The following is an 18,664-nucleotide window of genomic DNA, read 5'->3' as shown; positions in this document are numbered from 1 at the left end:
ATGAAAAAACTAATTTTAAATCTGTTACAGACCAGTTTTGTTTCTTTTTAATTTGACTATCGTCCGTGACGATACAGGCATTCTTCGTCAGTCAGAGGGCAGCCTTGAGGATGTTTCTTGAAAAACCAGCACTCCTTCAATTTTGCTCGTTTCTGACTAGTACTGCATGCTTTTCCTTTTCTTCTCTGAGTTGTCCTCTGAGGCTGAGACGTAGGAATGTTGAGGGACGCATGCCCACTGTGCACTGCAGCAATTGTAGGGAGAAGTATACGTATACTAAATGTTGCATAGCACGAATAAACACGAACATGCTTTTAACACCACAATCAAAATATTGCAGCTTTACACATAGGGCCCTGTGTTTTAGGGTAAAACACGGTAAACCCCGTTTTTACCCCCCCCCCCCAATTTGCACCATCGTCACTTTGGGTAACCCCCCGCCCCCCAAAAAAAGCTTGAAAATGAACTTGGAAAAGTGCCAATTCAGCCATCAATACGGGCACTGGAGAACACTAAGCATTGGACACTTAGCACAGCTGTTTAATCAGTTCGTTGATTGATCAATTGTTGATCAACTGTTAATCAAATGATCAAGTGTTGATTGTTCCATCAGTTCAGCTGTCAATCTAAAATGCCAAGAAGCACTCTCTTTTTTATTTTCTACCCGAAAATCTACTTTTCCACCCGATTTTATCCTGTTTTACAGCTCCTGAAATAAAACCTAATTTTAACACCCACATTTTCAAAAAACACAAAACCCGAAAACACAGGGCCCCATTTACACAGCATGCTAAGCTTACCCAGAAAGACATGTCTGTGGTTTTTCAGTAGCGTCTGCAATCCACCGCACTGCTTTTTTAGTTTCTGGAGTTCGTTGTCATTTAGTAGATGAACAAGGCTTCCAATATGTTCTCTGCCTAGAGAGTATTGAAGACATTGTTTGTCTTTTTTTTTTTATCCATATGGAAGTGCCCATACATGGCAATTTCACCTTCACTGCTGACTTACCCCCTTGTTGCCAAACGGGCTCAGTGTCTGACAGATCGTTAACAGGCTCCATTTGCAAGAGATGTATTGCAATTCTGTCCACTATTACTTGTGTGAACTCTTTCTCCAGCTGCGTGCAGTTTCTAACTTCTTCAACCTTTGATCTCGGCTTAAAAACGCTTGCAAAACTGTCCGAGTCAGGCACTTCCTCGTGACCCCGGCTTGCACCTCCAAGCTCAAGTTTCTCCGGAACCTGCTTTGTGACTGTGTTTTCCTTCACAAAATTTAGTCTAGCATCCTCAAGCTGAGCTGTTGACACTTGATCGTCAGATGCTGGCTTGCATATCAAGGCAATCTGAATGGGAAAAGAAAGTAGAAAAAGTGATGCAAAAATTTATGCAGAAACTTCAATTTGAAATATAGAGAATTGTACTTTATTCAGAGATTTATACTACTTGAAAAGTTTCGATAAAGTTTTCATTAATGATGCCTATCATGGAATGTAGTGTACTGGACAACAAATACCATACAGACAGGTGCAGATTTTTTTTTTTGGGGGGGGGATGTCCAGATGTCCTGATCCCCCATCAATTTCATTTGTTACATAGAGTTTTAATTGACCTTGGTAGTGTAATAGCATGCTGTTCAATGCAGGGCTCCCCTCAGAAAAATCCTGGATCCGCAACTGCATACAGCTCGAACAAATCTGTATGCGTTATCCTGCCTTACATGTCTCCTCACACAGGAAGGAACACAGAAAAGACTTTGAAAGCAAATGGAACATATGCATATTAAAGGCTGCAAAACAGCAAGGCACTATCTTGTCTTGTGAAATTTGGCACTGGTACACTAACGACTTGAATCATGGTTTATGAGAAAAACTGATGCCGACTTTCACCAACGCTTGTTAGCTTTGAACAGAGATGTGTTTTTTCTCAATTCTTTTTAGAGCAATGTTAGTCAGTGACGCGATGAATGTTTCAGTGACAATAATTACCCTTGGTGAAACAGAGTTAAGGGTTAAATCCAAGTTGAGGGACTGCTGATCTCGGTTCAAATGTTAATTGGGGTTGGTGAAACCGGGCCAGATGTAGCAACTAACATCACAGTCCGCTACCAGAATGTCACACCCCCGCCCTGTGTACAAATAGGAAGTCGCTTTATGTCATCCTGATGACTGAATGCCAACTGACCTCGTCGATTAATTATTACTATTTCTGTTCAGAATAGAAACAGAGCACGTACCCGCTTTGTGGAAGGAATCCTCAGCCGGTCGAGCTCCACTTCAAATCCCATGGTTTGGCACAGCTCTTGTAGAAAGAGGAGGTAAGACTGATACTGACTCATGCCACCATGCTGCCGTTGGTACTTCCCGTCAAATGTGAATGGGCAGCATGGCAGTAGGAATACCCTTGCATCAGCATGTGACCTATAAACACGCAAGGCTTAAACAAATAACAAATAACCTAATAATAAATAATCCACCTAACAGGAAGGCTAACAAAAGTTTATGCTTCTAAGCATCATGTAGATTTTAGCAGGATTATTGAGTCATAATGGGAGTGCATAACTGGGAAGGGACATCATCGTGTCTGCCATATTGTTCAGAATGATTGGGGAAAAAAAAAAAAAATTGTGCTTGCATTGTCACTTCTATTTACATTATACACTGGTATGTTAAAGATGGACAATATGTCGGCTACTTTCAGTTTCGTTTTCTGTGTTCATGCGCCTCTAGCGCATACCACCGCGTGACTCGTGTTCATATTCTCTCATCATTAAACCTCAGTGGCCGTTACCGTCAGCTTCGACTTGCCTGCTCTCTTTTTGCTGAGCCATGGGGTTACAGTGTAACATGGTATGTATCTGAAAAACAGCTCAACATGTACACGAAAACAGTCCTGTGCTTTTGTGTCTGTTACCTCGACGCCAAATAAGGTATCCACGGCGTCAGCTCGTCTGAGTGATTTCCGATCCACCACGTGTAGTCGGAAAACCGTGATGTTGGCGTGATGACCCCCTCCTGCGATTATACACAAATTTATCTTATACGCACACTCTCTTTACGAAACACATAAAAAAAAAGTTACTCACCACTAGGTTAACATCAGGTCCATAAAGGTCCCAGATCTTACGCTTTCTTATGTCAATCCCCATTCCATTATACTGCAAAAAAAAAAAAAAAAAGTGCAGAATGGTGGGAATGTGCTGGATTGAGCACCGGTTCACTTACTCCTTCAGCCGAGAGAAGATATACAAGTAGTCCATTGCCACAACCAACATCTATGAACGATGGCCTTGCAGAGCCATTGAAATCTTGTTCCCATAATGTCTGCGAGAACGCAAGAACACACCACAATTGAAGCAGCGTGCCTTGTGCAGAAATGTGAATTATAAATAGGGTCCAACCGTTTTGGGTTAAATGCCTCTCCTGAATTCAGAGGCAAAATATCGGGTGTTATTTTTAAATCTGTAATTCGGGGTGAAATCTGGCTCTTTTCATAGATTTGGGTGTTATCACGTTATTTTTATTCTTCTGTCCGGCAAGCGGTCCACAATGAACCCTTTCTGGCTTATGCGTACGAGCGGCCATCTGCAGGCGGCTGCCATGATAGATGGCGTGAAAAAAAATTCATGGTCGATCCATTGGTGGATGCGACCGCAATGCATTAGCATTGTAACTTGAAAACCCTTTGGGAACTCCCCTCCACAACGCTACAACGACCTTTCACACGACCCTACACAACACTAACGCAAGACAGCATCTGCAGCCAAATGAGCCTCTCGGGCTTCCTCCAATTCAGCTTGGCGCTCCATCTCGCAGCCTGAGCCTTCTTTCGCTACCGCTCCTCCGCACAGCTTTCATAACCAATGGCGCCCCACGCAGATGCATCTGAACCTGTCGACCACCACCGGCACGCTGCAGCGTGCTCTCCACGTGCCCTCTCCTTCCCTCTCCAATCACCGCACGTGTGCTCCATGCCAGTTCACGGCCTCTCTCCACTTCTGTGGCTACACACAGACCACGCCACATTTTTTTTTGTAGCGAAGACTCTAATGCGGACGCGTTAATAATCTGCTTCAAGGCTACGTGGACGTTTGAGGCCGAGACTTGATGATGCTTTGCACTCGTAGTGCTCTAATGTGCTTTCACTCTTTCTGCCTGTCTTCTCTTTCAAGTTTACCGGACGGTCGCCATGATTACTGGCATGAAAATGCAGCGTTCAACATTCCTCCGCTAATGCAACGTGAACATGAAAATGGTTCATTAAAGTGCATATTATTGGTCAAACATGCATACCTAGCAATCTACAACGATAATCACCCCATCTATCAAAGTGTGCTTTGTTCGAAAAGGTCATAACCCACTTATAAACTAAGGATAGATGGTTAGAGAACTTGCAATGAGGTAGCTGGCAATTGCAATGTCCTCGTAGACAAACTTTGAGGGGTCGGTGGTCTCCGGCCATATCTGAAACATTCACAAATTCAGCGCCGTGTTAAGCAAAACTGCGAGCATTACGTGCACAAACTAAATCTGCACATACCTTGCACAGGTGAGCTCCATACTTCTTCTTCAAGTTGAAGTAGACACGGCTATATTTCTCAATGGGTGTAAGCCTCAGAGAAGCCACGACCACTTGCTTGCTCCCTAAAGGCTCACTGCAGCTCCACCTGTAGATTTTGTGAAGGACATGCTCCTTCAGCCAGGTGACTGCAGGAGCGTCTGTGTTGGTACCTACACCCAGAAGTTCCAGATGAATCCTAAAATGATGCGGCAAATTTATTGCTTTAAAAATGGTCACAAAGGAGTCATTTCGCGAGGTCGCAAAGGAGACGCAAATTTTCTGCACTCTTCGCCCCGCAAACTTTTGGGGCAGCACTCAACGGGTTCGCTTCTGTGTTCCAATAAACACGCGATTCGTAAACAGGTGGGTAATTTGTGATAACCTGGTTGGTTTCCGGCACAGCCGTAGAGCCCCGGCTCTATAACTGGAAGTAAGCATTGTTTTTAATGCGTTGGCGTTAAGAGTCCCACTTTGAAGAAAAGACGGCGTCGTAGCGAGGCGAGTGTGGTTTCCGTGTACAGCAGTGTAAGACATAGGTGTAAGAGGGTATGTAGTAGATATAGATAGTAGATAGATAGTATAAAGGTATATGTAATATATAATAGTTTTTGTAAATGATAATAGTGATAGTAGAAATTAGTTAATTAGAAGGCTGGAAGGAACGTCTAATGCTAACGCATTCTCATTGCATTAATTACATTAATCGGCCTCAATATTTTTTTTTTTTAACATATAGCTTAATTTTATCAACCTTTGCCCTTGTTGATTTTGCCAAGGATTTCAATAAAGAATTGCTGAAAGACTAGAATTGTAATTGTACTACCCGTTTGTAATTTCCACAATTTATCACAGCATGCTTTTCCAGGTGTTACCCTAAGCTTTGCCCTAGGTCACATTTTGAGGCATTGTGAAGTGAACCCACGAAACCACTTTGTGAAACAACTACACTGGTGGTGCACACGGGGTTACAGTTAGCACCATCTCAAGCTGACGTTCATGGATCCATTCTGTACATCCATTACTACGTAAATCATGCTTGGTGCATCAGCTTGGTGGAATCATCAGTGCACTGCGCATCAGGCTACTTCACAAAATTTGTACCGCATCGTCCCCGAAAATGTGTATGAATCACTGCACCTCTTATCCTGGTCAAGACGAATTCGGTAGGTGCAATTTGGTGACAGTGTAGAGCCCTTTGAAAAGTTGCAGAACATTGCGCAGTCTCTTGTTATGAGGACAACTTCATGCACTGGCTTGAACTTGTGTATCTGCTTTGGTAGCAGATATCTTTCGACAAGAACGGGTCGACTGTCGCCACAAACACTGCGCAATACATCAATGTCAGTATCACCACACGACTTGTGGGATGACAACACAGCATTCATGTCCGGTACGTCCATACTTTCAAGTTTCATAGCGAATGAATACAAGTCAGTTTCGTCGCCAAAATCTGCCAAGCGGTGCTGAGCCAAAGGCAGAACTCCGGTTAACCGTCTGTTGACAGTGTGTGGCTTTTCAACCCACACAAGAACAGATTCTCGGAACCGTTGTAGATTCAAAACAGAATCTGAAACTGCAACATGCGTCCACATGGCGAGTTGAGTTAGAAAGTTGATAAATAAAGGAGATGATGATGATGCTCTATTTTCACGGAACCAATCGCCGTCAAGCTTGTTGCTTGTGCAGGAAGGTATGCTTCGGAAAAGAAGTATCGATGAGGTTGTAAAAAAACTGGTGTCGCTTTCGTCGGTTCTATAGTGTTTTCCATAGAGGTGTTTTCCTTGGTTCCGGAATTCAGGAACTAAGCCGAAGATGAGTGTGCAGGAAATGTGGAAATGTGTCGTAAACGCTGAGGGCAAACCGGAAATGGCGTCAGATAGCAATGCGATGCGAGCGCCCCAAGCATATCGTGGTAACGCTTTTGTACGCCCATTTGCCCAGAAAATAGTTGTTTCAAAATAGTTTTTGAGGTTCTGAGGTTTAAATCTAGTGATGTCTAGAGAGTACGATCATTTATTTAAGCTTCTAATAATCGGAGACAGCGGTAAGTGGTCAAAGGCTTTGCTGAGTGAACAAGGACGTGCTTGTCCTGTGGAAAGTCGAACACAGTCGAATCTGAATCATCGGTATTGAATGTGAAAGTTGTGAGCAATACTACAAGTCCTAGAAAATGACAGCGTAGTTGCCACAGTTCCACGTTGCAGTTCTGACATACAGTTACGGCACGCAGCCAGAGTGGCATTTTGATTGTTTGCACGTGAAGAAACTGCTGTGCGATTACAGCAAAATAAAATGGCTCGGAAAACATTTCGCGCGATTTGTTCTGCATAGTTAACTGTCGCCTGTGCCAAAGGCTGTGCCAAAGGCTGTGCCATTATCCTTCCCTGTCACAGCAGACGCCCGTGCGCTGCGTACGGTACATACGGGTGTTATCTGGGGCTGCCGAAACGATACTGTTGCGTTCTACAAAATTTTGGTATGGTTCTGACACATTCGCACAGTTTGACCGAAATTAAGGTCGGGATGCATCCAGTACTTCGATTCAATAGGGAACCAGTGCAGTGAGAACCCAACGTGCACTAAAACTTGAGAGCGAGATGCATCGCTCACTTTGAGACAGTTTGCTGCGCGAATGTTACACCCTTGGAATGATTACGTACACTAGCAATAGTTTTATCAAGAGCTCGCAGCGGCAATTTAAAAAATAACTCGTACAGTCACGTCAACTCCCACGCTGAGTCACACTTGACAGCACTGGCATTGACCTTCCGAGTTTACATCGTTAGGGAGAGATTGCGAAAGATAATATTTCCTTACAGAGAAATTTATCACACTTGCTAACATAGAGATAGACAACAGACACCCAAACTGCAGCCCTAAGTTATTTCCTCTGCTTCTGCTCTTGCAGGTGTTGGGAAGAGTAGTCTGTTACTACGGTTTGCCGACAATACGTTCTCTGGTGAGTGTTCGAGCTTCATACCACGGGACACTTGTACATCTATTCGACCGTGCATTTAAGGACTGTCGCATGCTTTGAGAGTCTTTATTCTACATGGTCACTGTTTAGCTGCCGCGATAGCAGTATATCCATACAATGTCACTTTTTTGGGTGAAACTCTGATTCTTGCCAACTATTCCCCCCAAATAGTTATCAGATCAACTGGGGTTAATTCCAATTTCTTCGCATATTCCAATCACATATCACGTATAATATTTAGTTACTAAATGCGCGCAGATTGCTACTAAATTCTAGTAGCAGTCAGCGCACATGCTTAATGTAAATGTTACTTGAGCTCAACAATACATTATACAAAGCACATTTGATGTTACAACGTGTAGAGTTTGTGACTATAATTCATTAGGAATGCATGTTTGACCATTACATGCGCCTTTATGTGCAGGCCGCTTGCTAGATAGAAAGAAAGAGAGAGAGAAAAAAAAACCCGAACGTATCAATATATCCCGATTTCACCCTGAATTACGGAAATTTAGAAAAGACATTTGGTGAAAGTCAGATCCTATATATGTACGATTGAGTTCTGAATACAAAAGTGCATCTGGAAGGGTCCCGAATTAAAAGATGTCCGTACTTTTTGCGCGCAGGCAATTATATCACAACAATAGGTGTGGATTTCAAGATCCGTACCTTAGAAGTAGACGGTGAACGTGTCAAACTCCAGATTTGGGACACAGCGGGGCAAGAGCGTTTTCGTACAATTACGTCCACGTGAGTGACCCAACGTCTTTGTTGCGTTATCCCCGTTACTTTTCTCCAAACACGTTACACTCCGCATTTTGTTGCAGGTACTACCGAGGAACGCACGGTGTCGTCGTTGTGTACGACGTGACAAACGGAGAGTCCTTTGCCAATGTCAAACGATGGTTGCATGAAATAGAACAGAACTGCGACGTTGTCAACAGGATTCTAGGTAAGCGTCTTAATTTCAAAACCAAAATAGTACTTCTGACAAGACAGTCTCGTACAGCCTGTCTAAGTTCTAAGTAAAAATTTGTTTGTGTCGCTACGCAGCTGTGTGAAGTTTATTTCAAAACAATATTATACTCATGTTTGTCTTTGTAACTAAAAGTGGTGTACACAAACAGAAGTCTTAATAGTTGTCATAATTTTTGTCATGATTTTCACGTTTTTGTCATAATTTACTGTAATAGTTGCCATAATTTTCAATAATTTTATACCTAAACGTAGTGGGAAACAAGAACGACGACCCCAGTCGGAAAGTGGTGCTAACAGAAGACGCGCAGCGCTTTGCAGACCAAATGGGCATACAGCTTTTTGAGACGAGTGCCAAGGAGAACATAAATGTTGAAGAGGTGGGTGATTTGTTTGTCCTGTGCCTGTTACTGGGAAAGGTGACAATGACTGTGTGAAGGTCTTTATGCAGGTAGCCAAACGCTAAGCTGAATATCAGCATATATAACTTGTATTTTGCAAAATTTTTTCATTACTGATAGGTGGAACCGGCACTTTCGATGGTCAATTTTGTTGTTGTTTTTTCTTTGTGTCTGTGCAATTGTTCGTGCATCCTCTGGTGTTTCCGAAGACTGAGCGACCCCTCGCACATTAACAGGCGATCGTGTTTCAGCGATATTATGCTACTTCTGTTTTCAACACCCAAGAGCTAAGTTTTGAAATTATTCATTCGTATGACATTCATTCATAACAGCTGGGAAACAGGGGCTATTTTTAGGTACAGCAGGAATTTTTTTGCAAAGCGCTTACCAATGACCAGTACAGGAAGGTGGGGCAAAGCGGCTACACTAACATTCAATAATTTTTGAGCATGTCAGTGCGGATGGGCATGCAAAATTCTGTGCCTAAATGAGACTGATCTTTTGGCAAAGCATCATTAATGTGCCATAGTGCGGGTTATTCGAGGTAACAACAATATGGTGAAACAATATGTCGCAAAGTAACCAAAATTTCTCATCCTTGCCCTGTGGGGAGGACAAAGTGAAAAATATTGTGGGGCAAAGTGGGAAGCATGTACACTCTCCTACAAAGAGAATAAAAACTATTTGAAAAGTACATAATGGGTAGCTGTAAAATGTTTGAAGACATTTGTCATCAGTCCATACAAGGACGTGTCACATATAAATATCAATTTTTGTTGAGGTACCTATAGAGTTCTCATCACAGTTCGTGGGAACAAAAACAGTGAAGGTTTTCCACTTTGCCGCTCCGTTGGTCTATCAATCAAAAGCACTCGATATAACTGCAAAAGTGGGAATTCTAACCATTGTATCGTTACCAGTCGTAACTCGGCACAACTATAATTTGTTTCATAACTTGCAGATTTTATGTGATTGTGCACCATTTTAGCGACGGCAGTGAAAAACATAACCGTATTTGCTCACATTCTGAACGCACTCGCGTATTGAGCGCACCCAACTTGAGCGTCGAAATACTGGTACTCTTTAGTTCCCTGCGCATTAAACGCACGCCGGCATTACTAGCACGGCCAGATCATCTCACGCAACGTCGGCCAGCGTATCGCGCTTGCGCGTCCATCCGTATCACGCAGGGATCGAGAAGTAGCGCCTGACGCCAGAGTGATGAATGACGAATGTGACAGACATCAGGGAGTATTTCGTCCATGCTTGATGTGGGAGAATCGAGACGTTCGATTCCGGGGAGATCATCGTGGACATCTCGGAATAAGTCGCTATGATAAGGCAGAATCATGGCATTAGATTCCTGCAGAGCCATACATCGCATACCACGTCAGCTGTGACGGTTCACTCTGACCAGTTACTGTCTTTGCAGATGTTCAATGCCATCACACGAATGGTGCTCAGGACGAAAAAAGAACAGAAAGAGCGGCAGCAGGTGCCCGACGAAAAGTTGCGGTTAAGACCGGGAGCACAGAAGAAACGTAAATGCTGCTGATGACAGATCTCTCTGTTGGGGACCCGCGGATTGAAGTGTTCGTTTCCACCCCCCGAGCATTTTGCTTGCAGTCTGGTGCATGGCCTTGGCACTGAAGCTCCTGGAATGTGCAGCCAGTCTCGCACACACCGAGTTGTTGCAGTGTCAGCAGTGTCTCTTGCACCTTACCTTACAGGGAAGTATATGTAAATTTTGAGCAAAGTAACATCAACAATGCAGAATGAAAAAAAAAAAAGAAGAAGAAAAAAACGGATCATGCACGTCGGTCTCCAAGGGTTACTCGTATACATATTTTCACCATCGTCGCTTTTCCACGTTGCCATCAAGCTTTTGTACAATGAGGCGCATCCGTCACAAAAGCTTGTTGGTCTGCACCAGGGTACTTCTGTGTCGCGAATTATTTGTACTTTTAGTTACCACAAGCACTGCGTTCCACGAGTTTGCCAGTGGGACAGCCCGGAGTATGGCAGAAGAGCACTTGGAAGTTGTCACCCTGCATTGCGGCATAGGCTGTAAATACAAATATCTTCCAGGTAAAGTAATCACAGGCATATAGTGATTTCAAAACGCAAGATACAGATCATCAGATAATGGTCAGCTCCGAGGCGGTCTTGCTGCTCATATGTCTGTTCTTTTAGAAGCGTTTTGCTGTATTGGCTTCTAGCCTGTTTTTTTCTTTATTAAACAACTTGCCTAGCTTTGCATTGTTACACTATGGTGTCAGTAATGTAATATGGTGCACTGATGTGATGAATGTAAGAAGATGAGAGAGAGTGAAAAATTGTGATACTCCGGGGCTGCTACGCATGGTGGAAGCAACTTTGAAGTAGTGTAAAGGTATTGTATAGTATAATATTGTGTGGATGTGCTGCTGCATCAGGAACTGCCTGTAGGTGACTCTGTACCACGAAGTTTAGATAACTGCGATTTGCATTGTCTGAAATGGCACGTGTGTTTGTGGGGCTCCACAAAATGTACCAAAGTTTGACACTTTTGCTGTCACAATGTGCAGTCTGTCCACGCTGTTTGTTTGCTGTTCCCCAATGGTTGCGCCAGTTTTTGTACGCAATTTTCTGTGCCGTTAATTTTTATACTTATAGGGCAGCCCGAGTGCTGAGTAAATTAAAAGCATGAGCTGCATAGCTAGACAATTCATGCAAAAACACTGGTAATGCCTATTCAGGTAGGCACCACTGATCAGTGTGACAATGTGGCATGTAACTAAGTTAAGGCTGACATGGAACAACATTTCATCAGTATTGCTCAGCATACAGTGAAGTGGAATGGGAAGGAAGTGTTGAAGTACATTCTGCATCATTGTCATAGAGTAGTGGTACTACAATGCTGTACAGTTATTGTCTAAGGTTTCAGCATAGTTTGAAAGTTTTGGCTGCATGTGTTTTACAATAAAATCTTCGGTACTTTGCAGTACACTGTATGTGGTACTCATCATGGTCACAGTCATATGGTCCTGGTCTGGAAGGAGCAAGGCTCCTTCTTTTTTTTTTAATTTTTGAACGGTACAAAGCCATTGACATGTATGGGACATTTTATTTCAAATTTTAAGGTTCCCATGAATGTCCCAAGTGCCTCACTAGTGGTGCACCCCACAAATAACTCACTTCACCTATGTTGAATCAAAATTGTAACACAGGATGAAAATGACCTTCAACTTGCCACCTATTGGGGATGATGTTTGCATGACAACGTAGACGTAGGCTCATACAATGTGACAAGAAAGGTCAACATGCTAACAGTGGGGTGACCATGTACAAGTACCTGAATTAGGGAGCTGTCACCAGATGGGAATGCGCACCAAGCATTTGACTCTCATCCCGTTTAGGTTTTAGCCAAGAGTTTTATATACTCTCAAGAGGGCAGGGTAAAGAGCAGAAACTTCTGTTTGCAGAATGAAAGTCATTACCTAGTATTCAAACGAGCGACATTCTCACGGAAGATTCCAGCGGAAGAAAAAACGAGAACACTGCTCACGGAGCCGAAGTTCCGTCCCATTGGGCGTTCACAGGGTGCCGGAAATCGGGAATGGCAGACGACACTTCGCAGATGATACCGTCGGCGTCTTTTCTTGTCGTCTGCTACGGAGTATCTTGTGACTATGTTCCAGGATATCCCCCATGGTTGGCAGGTTGGCACCTAGATTCAGAAGGCCTGCTCGTTGCCTTCTCTCCCTCCACCGATTGAGAGTCAGAATTCGTCTGCTACTGCGGTTCACCGTTCTGCGAATTCAAGGACCCGCAAATAATTGCAGCTCACGTGGAACCTGCAGACCTAAATATTTAGACAAAAAGTGCAAGGCGCTTTCCAGAAAATCAGTCTTGAGAAAGATTAGACCTTTTTGCGTAAGTTTTCCGATTTAGTACGCGGGAACGTTCAGTCACAACTCGCAGACGACGGTGGTTCGTCTTCATGGCCACGACCGATGAAAGCACGTTCGTGATTGGCCACGGCCGTTGAAAACACTATCCTCGTTGGATAGTGTTTGATAGTGTTGGATAGAAAGCTATGACGTTTTTTTGCATCTCCCACTGTAGTATGCTGGGGTATGTCGCTAGTGTGAATACACGGTGACGACAACACAAAAGGAAGGAGTTCGTCCGTTCGTTAATCCGTAGCGTCGTTCGAAATTTATGAGCAAAGTAAAGAGCAATTTACCCTCTCCCTCTTCGCTCCTCCTCAGGAAGGGCAGCGATGCTGAGCGGTCTGTCATTAGTTTCCTGAAACGATTTGCCAAATAGTCGCGCTGGATTTCTTGACGCTTCACCCCCAAGTTATCACGGATAAATGTAACGGACTGTTATTTGCATCGATTTGGACCTGCAAAGGCCTACGTTTCAAAGCAAATGATGTGATAGACCACCTTGAAAAAAATAGCCTGTTTATAGAGGAACGGTCGCATCCGTTCCAGTCGATTTCGAAACTATAGTGTCATTTTATTCCTCCTGGACCACTGACCACGATATTGAAAATCCCACGCGAAATAGTGGCATAGTTTGACAGTTATTCGATGGAATACAGAGCAAGAGCGGACGGCAGATGTTGATGGAATTCTTGAATTCCCTCTCTAGAACAGGGAGAAAACGTCACACTCTAAGAACCAATTAGGGCACGACCTTGAGAAAAGGAATGCCGCTTGCGTCCGGACGTCGCCTCTCCTCCTCTGAGCGCCGCGCTCTTACTCCTCCGCTTAGGGATGGACGTCACGCCACCGAAGCCTCTGCGGCCGCGCAAGCAGCGTTGATTTTTAAAATTTATTTATTTAACATCTAACACTCTTTCGGACGAAAAAATTAGCCGGGTAGATTGTCGGCCGATGCCGAACCTAGTGCTATCGGTTTCCGGATGCGCCCCTCACTGCATGGACATGTACAGTCGGGTACAGTCATGGGCATGTACAGTCCATCGCGACTATCCTTGACTTTGCTGACCAAGAGCGAGGGAGGCTCCGCCCCCAAATGGCGCGCCAATAGGAGGACGCGGGAGGCGGAGCGCTGCGGCCTCTGCTCTTGCCTAATAGATGGCGCATCGGTAGCGCTCGGATCGGGATATGTGAGCCGCTGTCGTCTGCTTCTTCCGGTAGAGCTACGACCTTGAAGCCTCTGCTCTCGCGTAGGAGATGGCGCTACATTGGCGCTCGGTAAGGGCACGTGTGGTCGTCCCAACTTTGAGCCTCGACCTTGAGACTGGCCGGTAACCTAAATTCCGATGACGCGGCGATTGCAAACCATAGTGCGTAGTTTTGACGATTATGCTTCATGGATGTATTATTTTGGCCAGTTCGACGTTTATGAAAACGGAAAGAAATGAAATAAATCATTTAAAATAATTGTACTGTGTGCTTCTCTTTTTTTCTTTTTGTAAGTAGTTACGCAAGTGTACTGCGTAGTTTTGACGATTATGCTTCATGGATGTGTCATTACATTACCAAATTTTTGGCCAGTTCGATGTTTCGCTCCGCTCTTCATTTAAAATAATTGTACTGTGTTTTTCTTTCTTTTTTTTTCTTTTTGTAAGTAGTTACGCAAGTGTACTGCGTAGTTTTGACGATTATGCTTCATGGATGTGTCATTACATTACCAAATTTTTGGCCAGTTCGACGTTTCGCTCCGCTCTTCATTTAAAATAATTGTACTGTGTTTTTCTTTCTTTTTTTTCTTTTTGTAAGTAGTTACGCAAGTGTACTGCGTAGTTTTGACGATTATGCTTCATGGATGTGTCATTACATTACCAAATTTTTGGCCAGTTCGACGTTTCGCTCCGCTCTTCATTTAAAATAATTGTACTGTGTTTTTCTTTCTTTTTTTTTCTTTTTGTAAGTAGTTACGCAAGTGTACTGCGTAGTTTTGACGATTATGCTTCATGGATGTGTCATTACATTACCAAATTTTTGGCCAGTTCGACGTTTCGCTCCGCTCTTCATTTAAAATAATTGTACTGTGTTTTTCTTTCTTTTTTTTTCTTTTTGTAAGTAGTTACGCAAGTATACTGCGTAGTTTTGACGATTATGCTTCATGGATGTGCCATTACATTACCAAATTTTTGGCCAGTTCGACGTTTCGCTCCGCTCTTATGCGTGAACATTGTCTCAGCTCATGAAAAAGGAAAGAAATGTTGCTGCTTTTGTTCTACTCCTCACACTGAAATAAATCATTTAAAATAATTGTACTGTGTGCTTCTTTTTTTTTTTTTTTGTAAGTAGTTACGCAAGTGTACTGCGTAGTTTTGACGATTATGCTTCATGGATGTGTCATTACATTACCAAATTTTTGGCCAGTTCGACGTTTCGCTCCGCTCTTATGCGTGAATATTGTCTCAGCTCATGAAAAAGGAAAGAAACGTTGCTGCTTTTGTTCTACTCCTCACACTGAAATAAATCATTTAAAATAATTGCACTGTGTGTGCCTCTCTTTCTTTTTTGCTATTTATTTGCATTAACTGCTAAACCTGCGTAAGTTGTTACGGAAGTATGCAAAAAGTAAAGAAATGTTGCTGCTTGTTCTACTCCTCGTACAGAAATAAATAATTTGAAATAATTGTACTGTGTCTGTTTCTTTTTCTTCCTTCTTTTTTGTAAGTAGTTACGGAAGTACGCCAAGTTACCAACGCCTTTTTTTTTCTCTTTTTCTTCCCTGTTGTCCGTGCACCGACATGTTGCACCGACATGCTGCGCACCGACATGCACCGAAATGTCCGTGCACCGTAATGTTCGTCGCCCGGTTGTAATGAAAATGCTGCTCTTGCCCTTCGGAGATAATGATTGAAGCGAAAAGAAACAAACCACAAAGAGTAGGTAGTTAAACGTCCGTTTATTGACTAGCAGCTTGGGCACATCCATGTCTTAATGTTGTTACTTGCTACTGTACAATGAAACTGGTGTTTTGCAGGGGGAAAGCCACACCGCCATGAGGGACGTTAAAACCCAGGGGTAGTGGGTGTTGGTATCCGAACCCGGGATGCAAAAGAATTATGGGCGTCGGCATTACCTGCACTGGGAAAGGTGCAGTGGCCAAACTTACAATGACGGGAACGTTGTTTGTATTGCTTAGAGTCGCCGTAACAGCTGGAGCCGCGCTTGACGCGTTTGGTCGCGAGTAAGGTGAGACCTGCCGCATCCGATGTCTTCGTGCTGTTTGTACCCGTCGAACTGCCTGCGCGTTCGAACCTGGGCGTGCAGAAACCGTTACAGCTGTAGTCGCGGCGTTGGTCTGTGGCAGAGAAGGACCCGCACGCTCTGATGGTTGAAAAATAGGAATGATGTGAGATGCCGGCGGTCAGATTTGCTTACTGAACAATTGAACAAACAAATAGCGACGAAAATGAAAAACATACCTGTAGTACCGACGACGCCTGCCATGGAAGTTGGCACACGTGGTATGACAGCCGTAATAGTACGCCTGTGGCTAGGTACAGCACTGTGTCGTCGTTGAGAGCGTGCTGGATGATGGCCCAAGTTCTGGTTGCGAGAGACGGGACGTGTTTGGTATCGGAGCCCCTCTGTTCCCGAGAAGACGCGACTTTTTGCTGTACCAACACACTCCAAGAAGTTGATGAACGGGTCAAGTCCCATCCTCTGAACATGCCTCCGCCACAGCTGTTCGTCCAAATAGCGTTGAATGTCTTTCCTTTGAGGGCCTCCACGATGAAGCGACCGTTTAAGTACGCGCCAGGTGGACTCTATGGTCTGCGTATGAACCTCACGATTCGGTCCTGTAACGAACTCAACCCGGTGATTGACAACTTTGTGGGTGTAGTACTTCCGCCTCCCACGTCGTCTCCATTGCTCAGGGTTTTCACCTAGAGTTTCGAGGTTTCTGTAGCCACCCCAGCAGTCCGTGATTATGGTTGTCCCTCTCTTGATGTAGCGTCTGATAAGCGGTATAAGGGTGGCTTTGTCCCGCTTGTTGTTAGGACAAACTACAACCCTCAGCTTGCCTCCTTTGCGCTTGGCGTTTGGGTTGACTTCCCTTTCTACCATGCCCAGAACCCAATGACCTTTCCTGACACGACCTCTGTGGTACTTCCGCTTGCCGAAGAGACTTTCGTCGATTTCTACGATCTTTCCCCTTCCACCAATTTTACCTTCTGCTGCAATCTGTCTTTGAATGGCCACGGACACGACGGATCGGCACAAGGACAGCCAGCGAACGATCGTCCGATCCGCTATTTTTCTGGCAGTTCTCGAACACTCCAGGGTTAAATACTTGTACGTGTGCCGGTCATGAGCGAAGATATGCATCAGCTTCAGGGCGAGTCTCAGTGGAATCTTATACTTCCTGAACATGGAATCATGAAAGACAGATTCCCCCCAGTTGTGGCCGTGGTTCCTGCACCTCCATCTTGCCGTACCCGTAGCCGGGCTGAACAGCGTCGCAGGACGATTGCATAGTCTGCAACGCATGTCGCTACGCAGTGCACCTTGCTCCATGAGCCATCTGATGACCTCAGGTTGACCTAATGCAAATAAATTTGCAATTTCATAAAAATGCAATTTCATAAAAACCGGGAGGAATAGATGAGTATCACTCAACAATATCAGTGACCATTTTCACGACTTTTCATTTAAGAAATTATGAAACTGATTATCTTACTTTGGGCAGCGATATCCTGCAGCACGTCTGAGCTGATCTCCATGACAGTTAAGCAGCAACGAGACTCTTCGGATGAAACATGTTCCAAGACAAGAGTGACACTATATGCGGTCACGTACGGTCTTTATAGTGCATACCCAGACGGAGTCTTCGACCTCTTCGGGAGGACGCTTGAAAGAAAGCGTCCTCCCGAAGAGGTCGAAGACTCCGGCTGAGAAGACACCGGAGACATTCGGTTTCCTTGTGCACAATGGTCAATGTCGGCATGTAGTCCAGACAGTATACAAATGGGTGAAAGAAAAGAGAGCAATGAAGGAAGGTTCCTAAACGGTCTTACCCCTTTAGGAACCTACTGTCTGGACTACATGCCCACATTTACCATTGTGCACAAAGAAACCAAGTACGAAGGGAGTCGTCGGCATACGAAGAACTAGGGCGTAAGTTAAAAAGAAAGAAGGAAAAAATATACCGTATTTTCCGGTGTATAACGCACGCGTAATACAGCAAAAAAAGTGCTCGGAAGAAGTCCTGCGCGTTATCTAACGGTGCGCGTAACACGCGGTAATATTTTCCTGCAGAGTTCCTTTTCAGGACGGTGCCGTACTAGCGTCTTCAAGGGTGTGCTGTGAGTTTCTTACAAATCTCTTACGGTCAGTTGACAAAACCGGCGAAAGGGCACTGGACTTCATAAACGGTTAAAAGTGTGTGAGATCTGGTTGAACTGAACTCACCAACAAAGAATATAAAACGCTGCTCAGTTTTGTAAACGCACTGGCCGCATTTGTTTTTGAATTGGGTTTTTCATGTTCTTGGACTTCGCGCATGGCATGATTGAGAAGTGGCGCGAAACGGAAAGCGGAGAGAAGACTGAAGTATACTATGACACCGACTCTGTTGCATCGGTGTGTTTCAAATAAAGCATATCCATCAATGATACACCGCCTTCTTTTATTGTGCATGCTGGTGGCAGTAAACTTGTAGCAGCATTGCGGTGCGCGTCATGCACTCGTGCGCGTTATACATCGAACGTTTTCCAAATTCGGCCCATTGCAACCGGTAAGCATTGTTGCTTGAACGTATATTGTTGGAAACGG

The 18,664-nt window shown here is 44.2% G+C and overlaps 3 protein-coding genes across 4 annotated transcripts; 1 reads left to right on the top strand and 2 right to left on the bottom strand.

The window, feature by feature from the left end:
* Nucleotides 1-24: 24 nt before the first annotated feature.
* LOC135370925 (probable tRNA (uracil-O(2)-)-methyltransferase) lies at nucleotides 25-6,304 on the bottom strand. The gene is made up of 10 exons (XM_064604846.1): nucleotides 5,694-6,304; nucleotides 4,536-4,752; nucleotides 4,391-4,459; nucleotides 3,221-3,319; nucleotides 3,082-3,153; nucleotides 2,910-3,010; nucleotides 2,233-2,416; nucleotides 1,009-1,342; nucleotides 801-917; nucleotides 25-244 (listed from the first exon to the last, which is right to left on the bottom strand). Exons 1-10 carry the CDS (start codon nucleotides 6,146-6,148, stop codon nucleotides 57-59), a joined length of 1,836 nt encoding a protein of 611 aa, XP_064460916.1. The 5' UTR covers nucleotides 6,149-6,304; the 3' UTR covers nucleotides 25-56.
* A 103-nt stretch (nucleotides 6,305-6,407) lies between these two features.
* Nucleotides 6,408-11,892, top strand: LOC135370926 (ras-related protein Rab-35-like). Of its 2 annotated transcripts, none has more exons than XM_064604847.1 (6): nucleotides 6,408-6,468; nucleotides 7,465-7,515; nucleotides 8,160-8,283; nucleotides 8,361-8,485; nucleotides 8,764-8,888; nucleotides 10,342-11,892. In XM_064604847.1, the coding sequence occupies exons 1-6, from the start codon at nucleotides 6,423-6,425 to the stop codon at nucleotides 10,462-10,464; spliced, it is 594 nt and encodes a 197-aa protein (XP_064460917.1). In that variant the 5' UTR covers nucleotides 6,408-6,422; the 3' UTR covers nucleotides 10,465-11,892. The 2 variants fall into 2 exon arrangements, with proteins under 2 accessions (XP_064460917.1, XP_064460918.1); XM_064604848.1 differs by having other exon boundaries at nucleotides 6,430-6,600.
* A 3,528-nt stretch (nucleotides 11,893-15,420) lies between these two features.
* LOC135369758 (uncharacterized) lies at nucleotides 15,421-17,434 on the bottom strand. Its single transcript, XM_064603275.1, has 3 exons — nucleotides 16,312-17,434; nucleotides 15,966-16,213; nucleotides 15,421-15,426 (listed from the first exon to the last, which is right to left on the bottom strand). The coding sequence occupies exons 1-3, from the start codon at nucleotides 17,405-17,407 to the stop codon at nucleotides 15,421-15,423; spliced, it is 1,350 nt and encodes a 449-aa protein (XP_064459345.1). The 5' UTR covers nucleotides 17,408-17,434.
* Between the last annotated feature and the right edge of the window lie 1,230 nt (nucleotides 17,435-18,664).

Source organism: Ornithodoros turicata, chromosome 10 (assembly GCF_037126465.1).
Source record: "Ornithodoros turicata isolate Travis chromosome 10, ASM3712646v1, whole genome shotgun sequence".
NCBI lineage: Eukaryota > Metazoa > Arthropoda > Arachnida > Ixodida > Argasidae > Ornithodoros > Ornithodoros turicata.
Note: the sequence above shows the minus strand (reverse complement) of the source record. Positions and strands in the feature narration are given on the sequence as shown.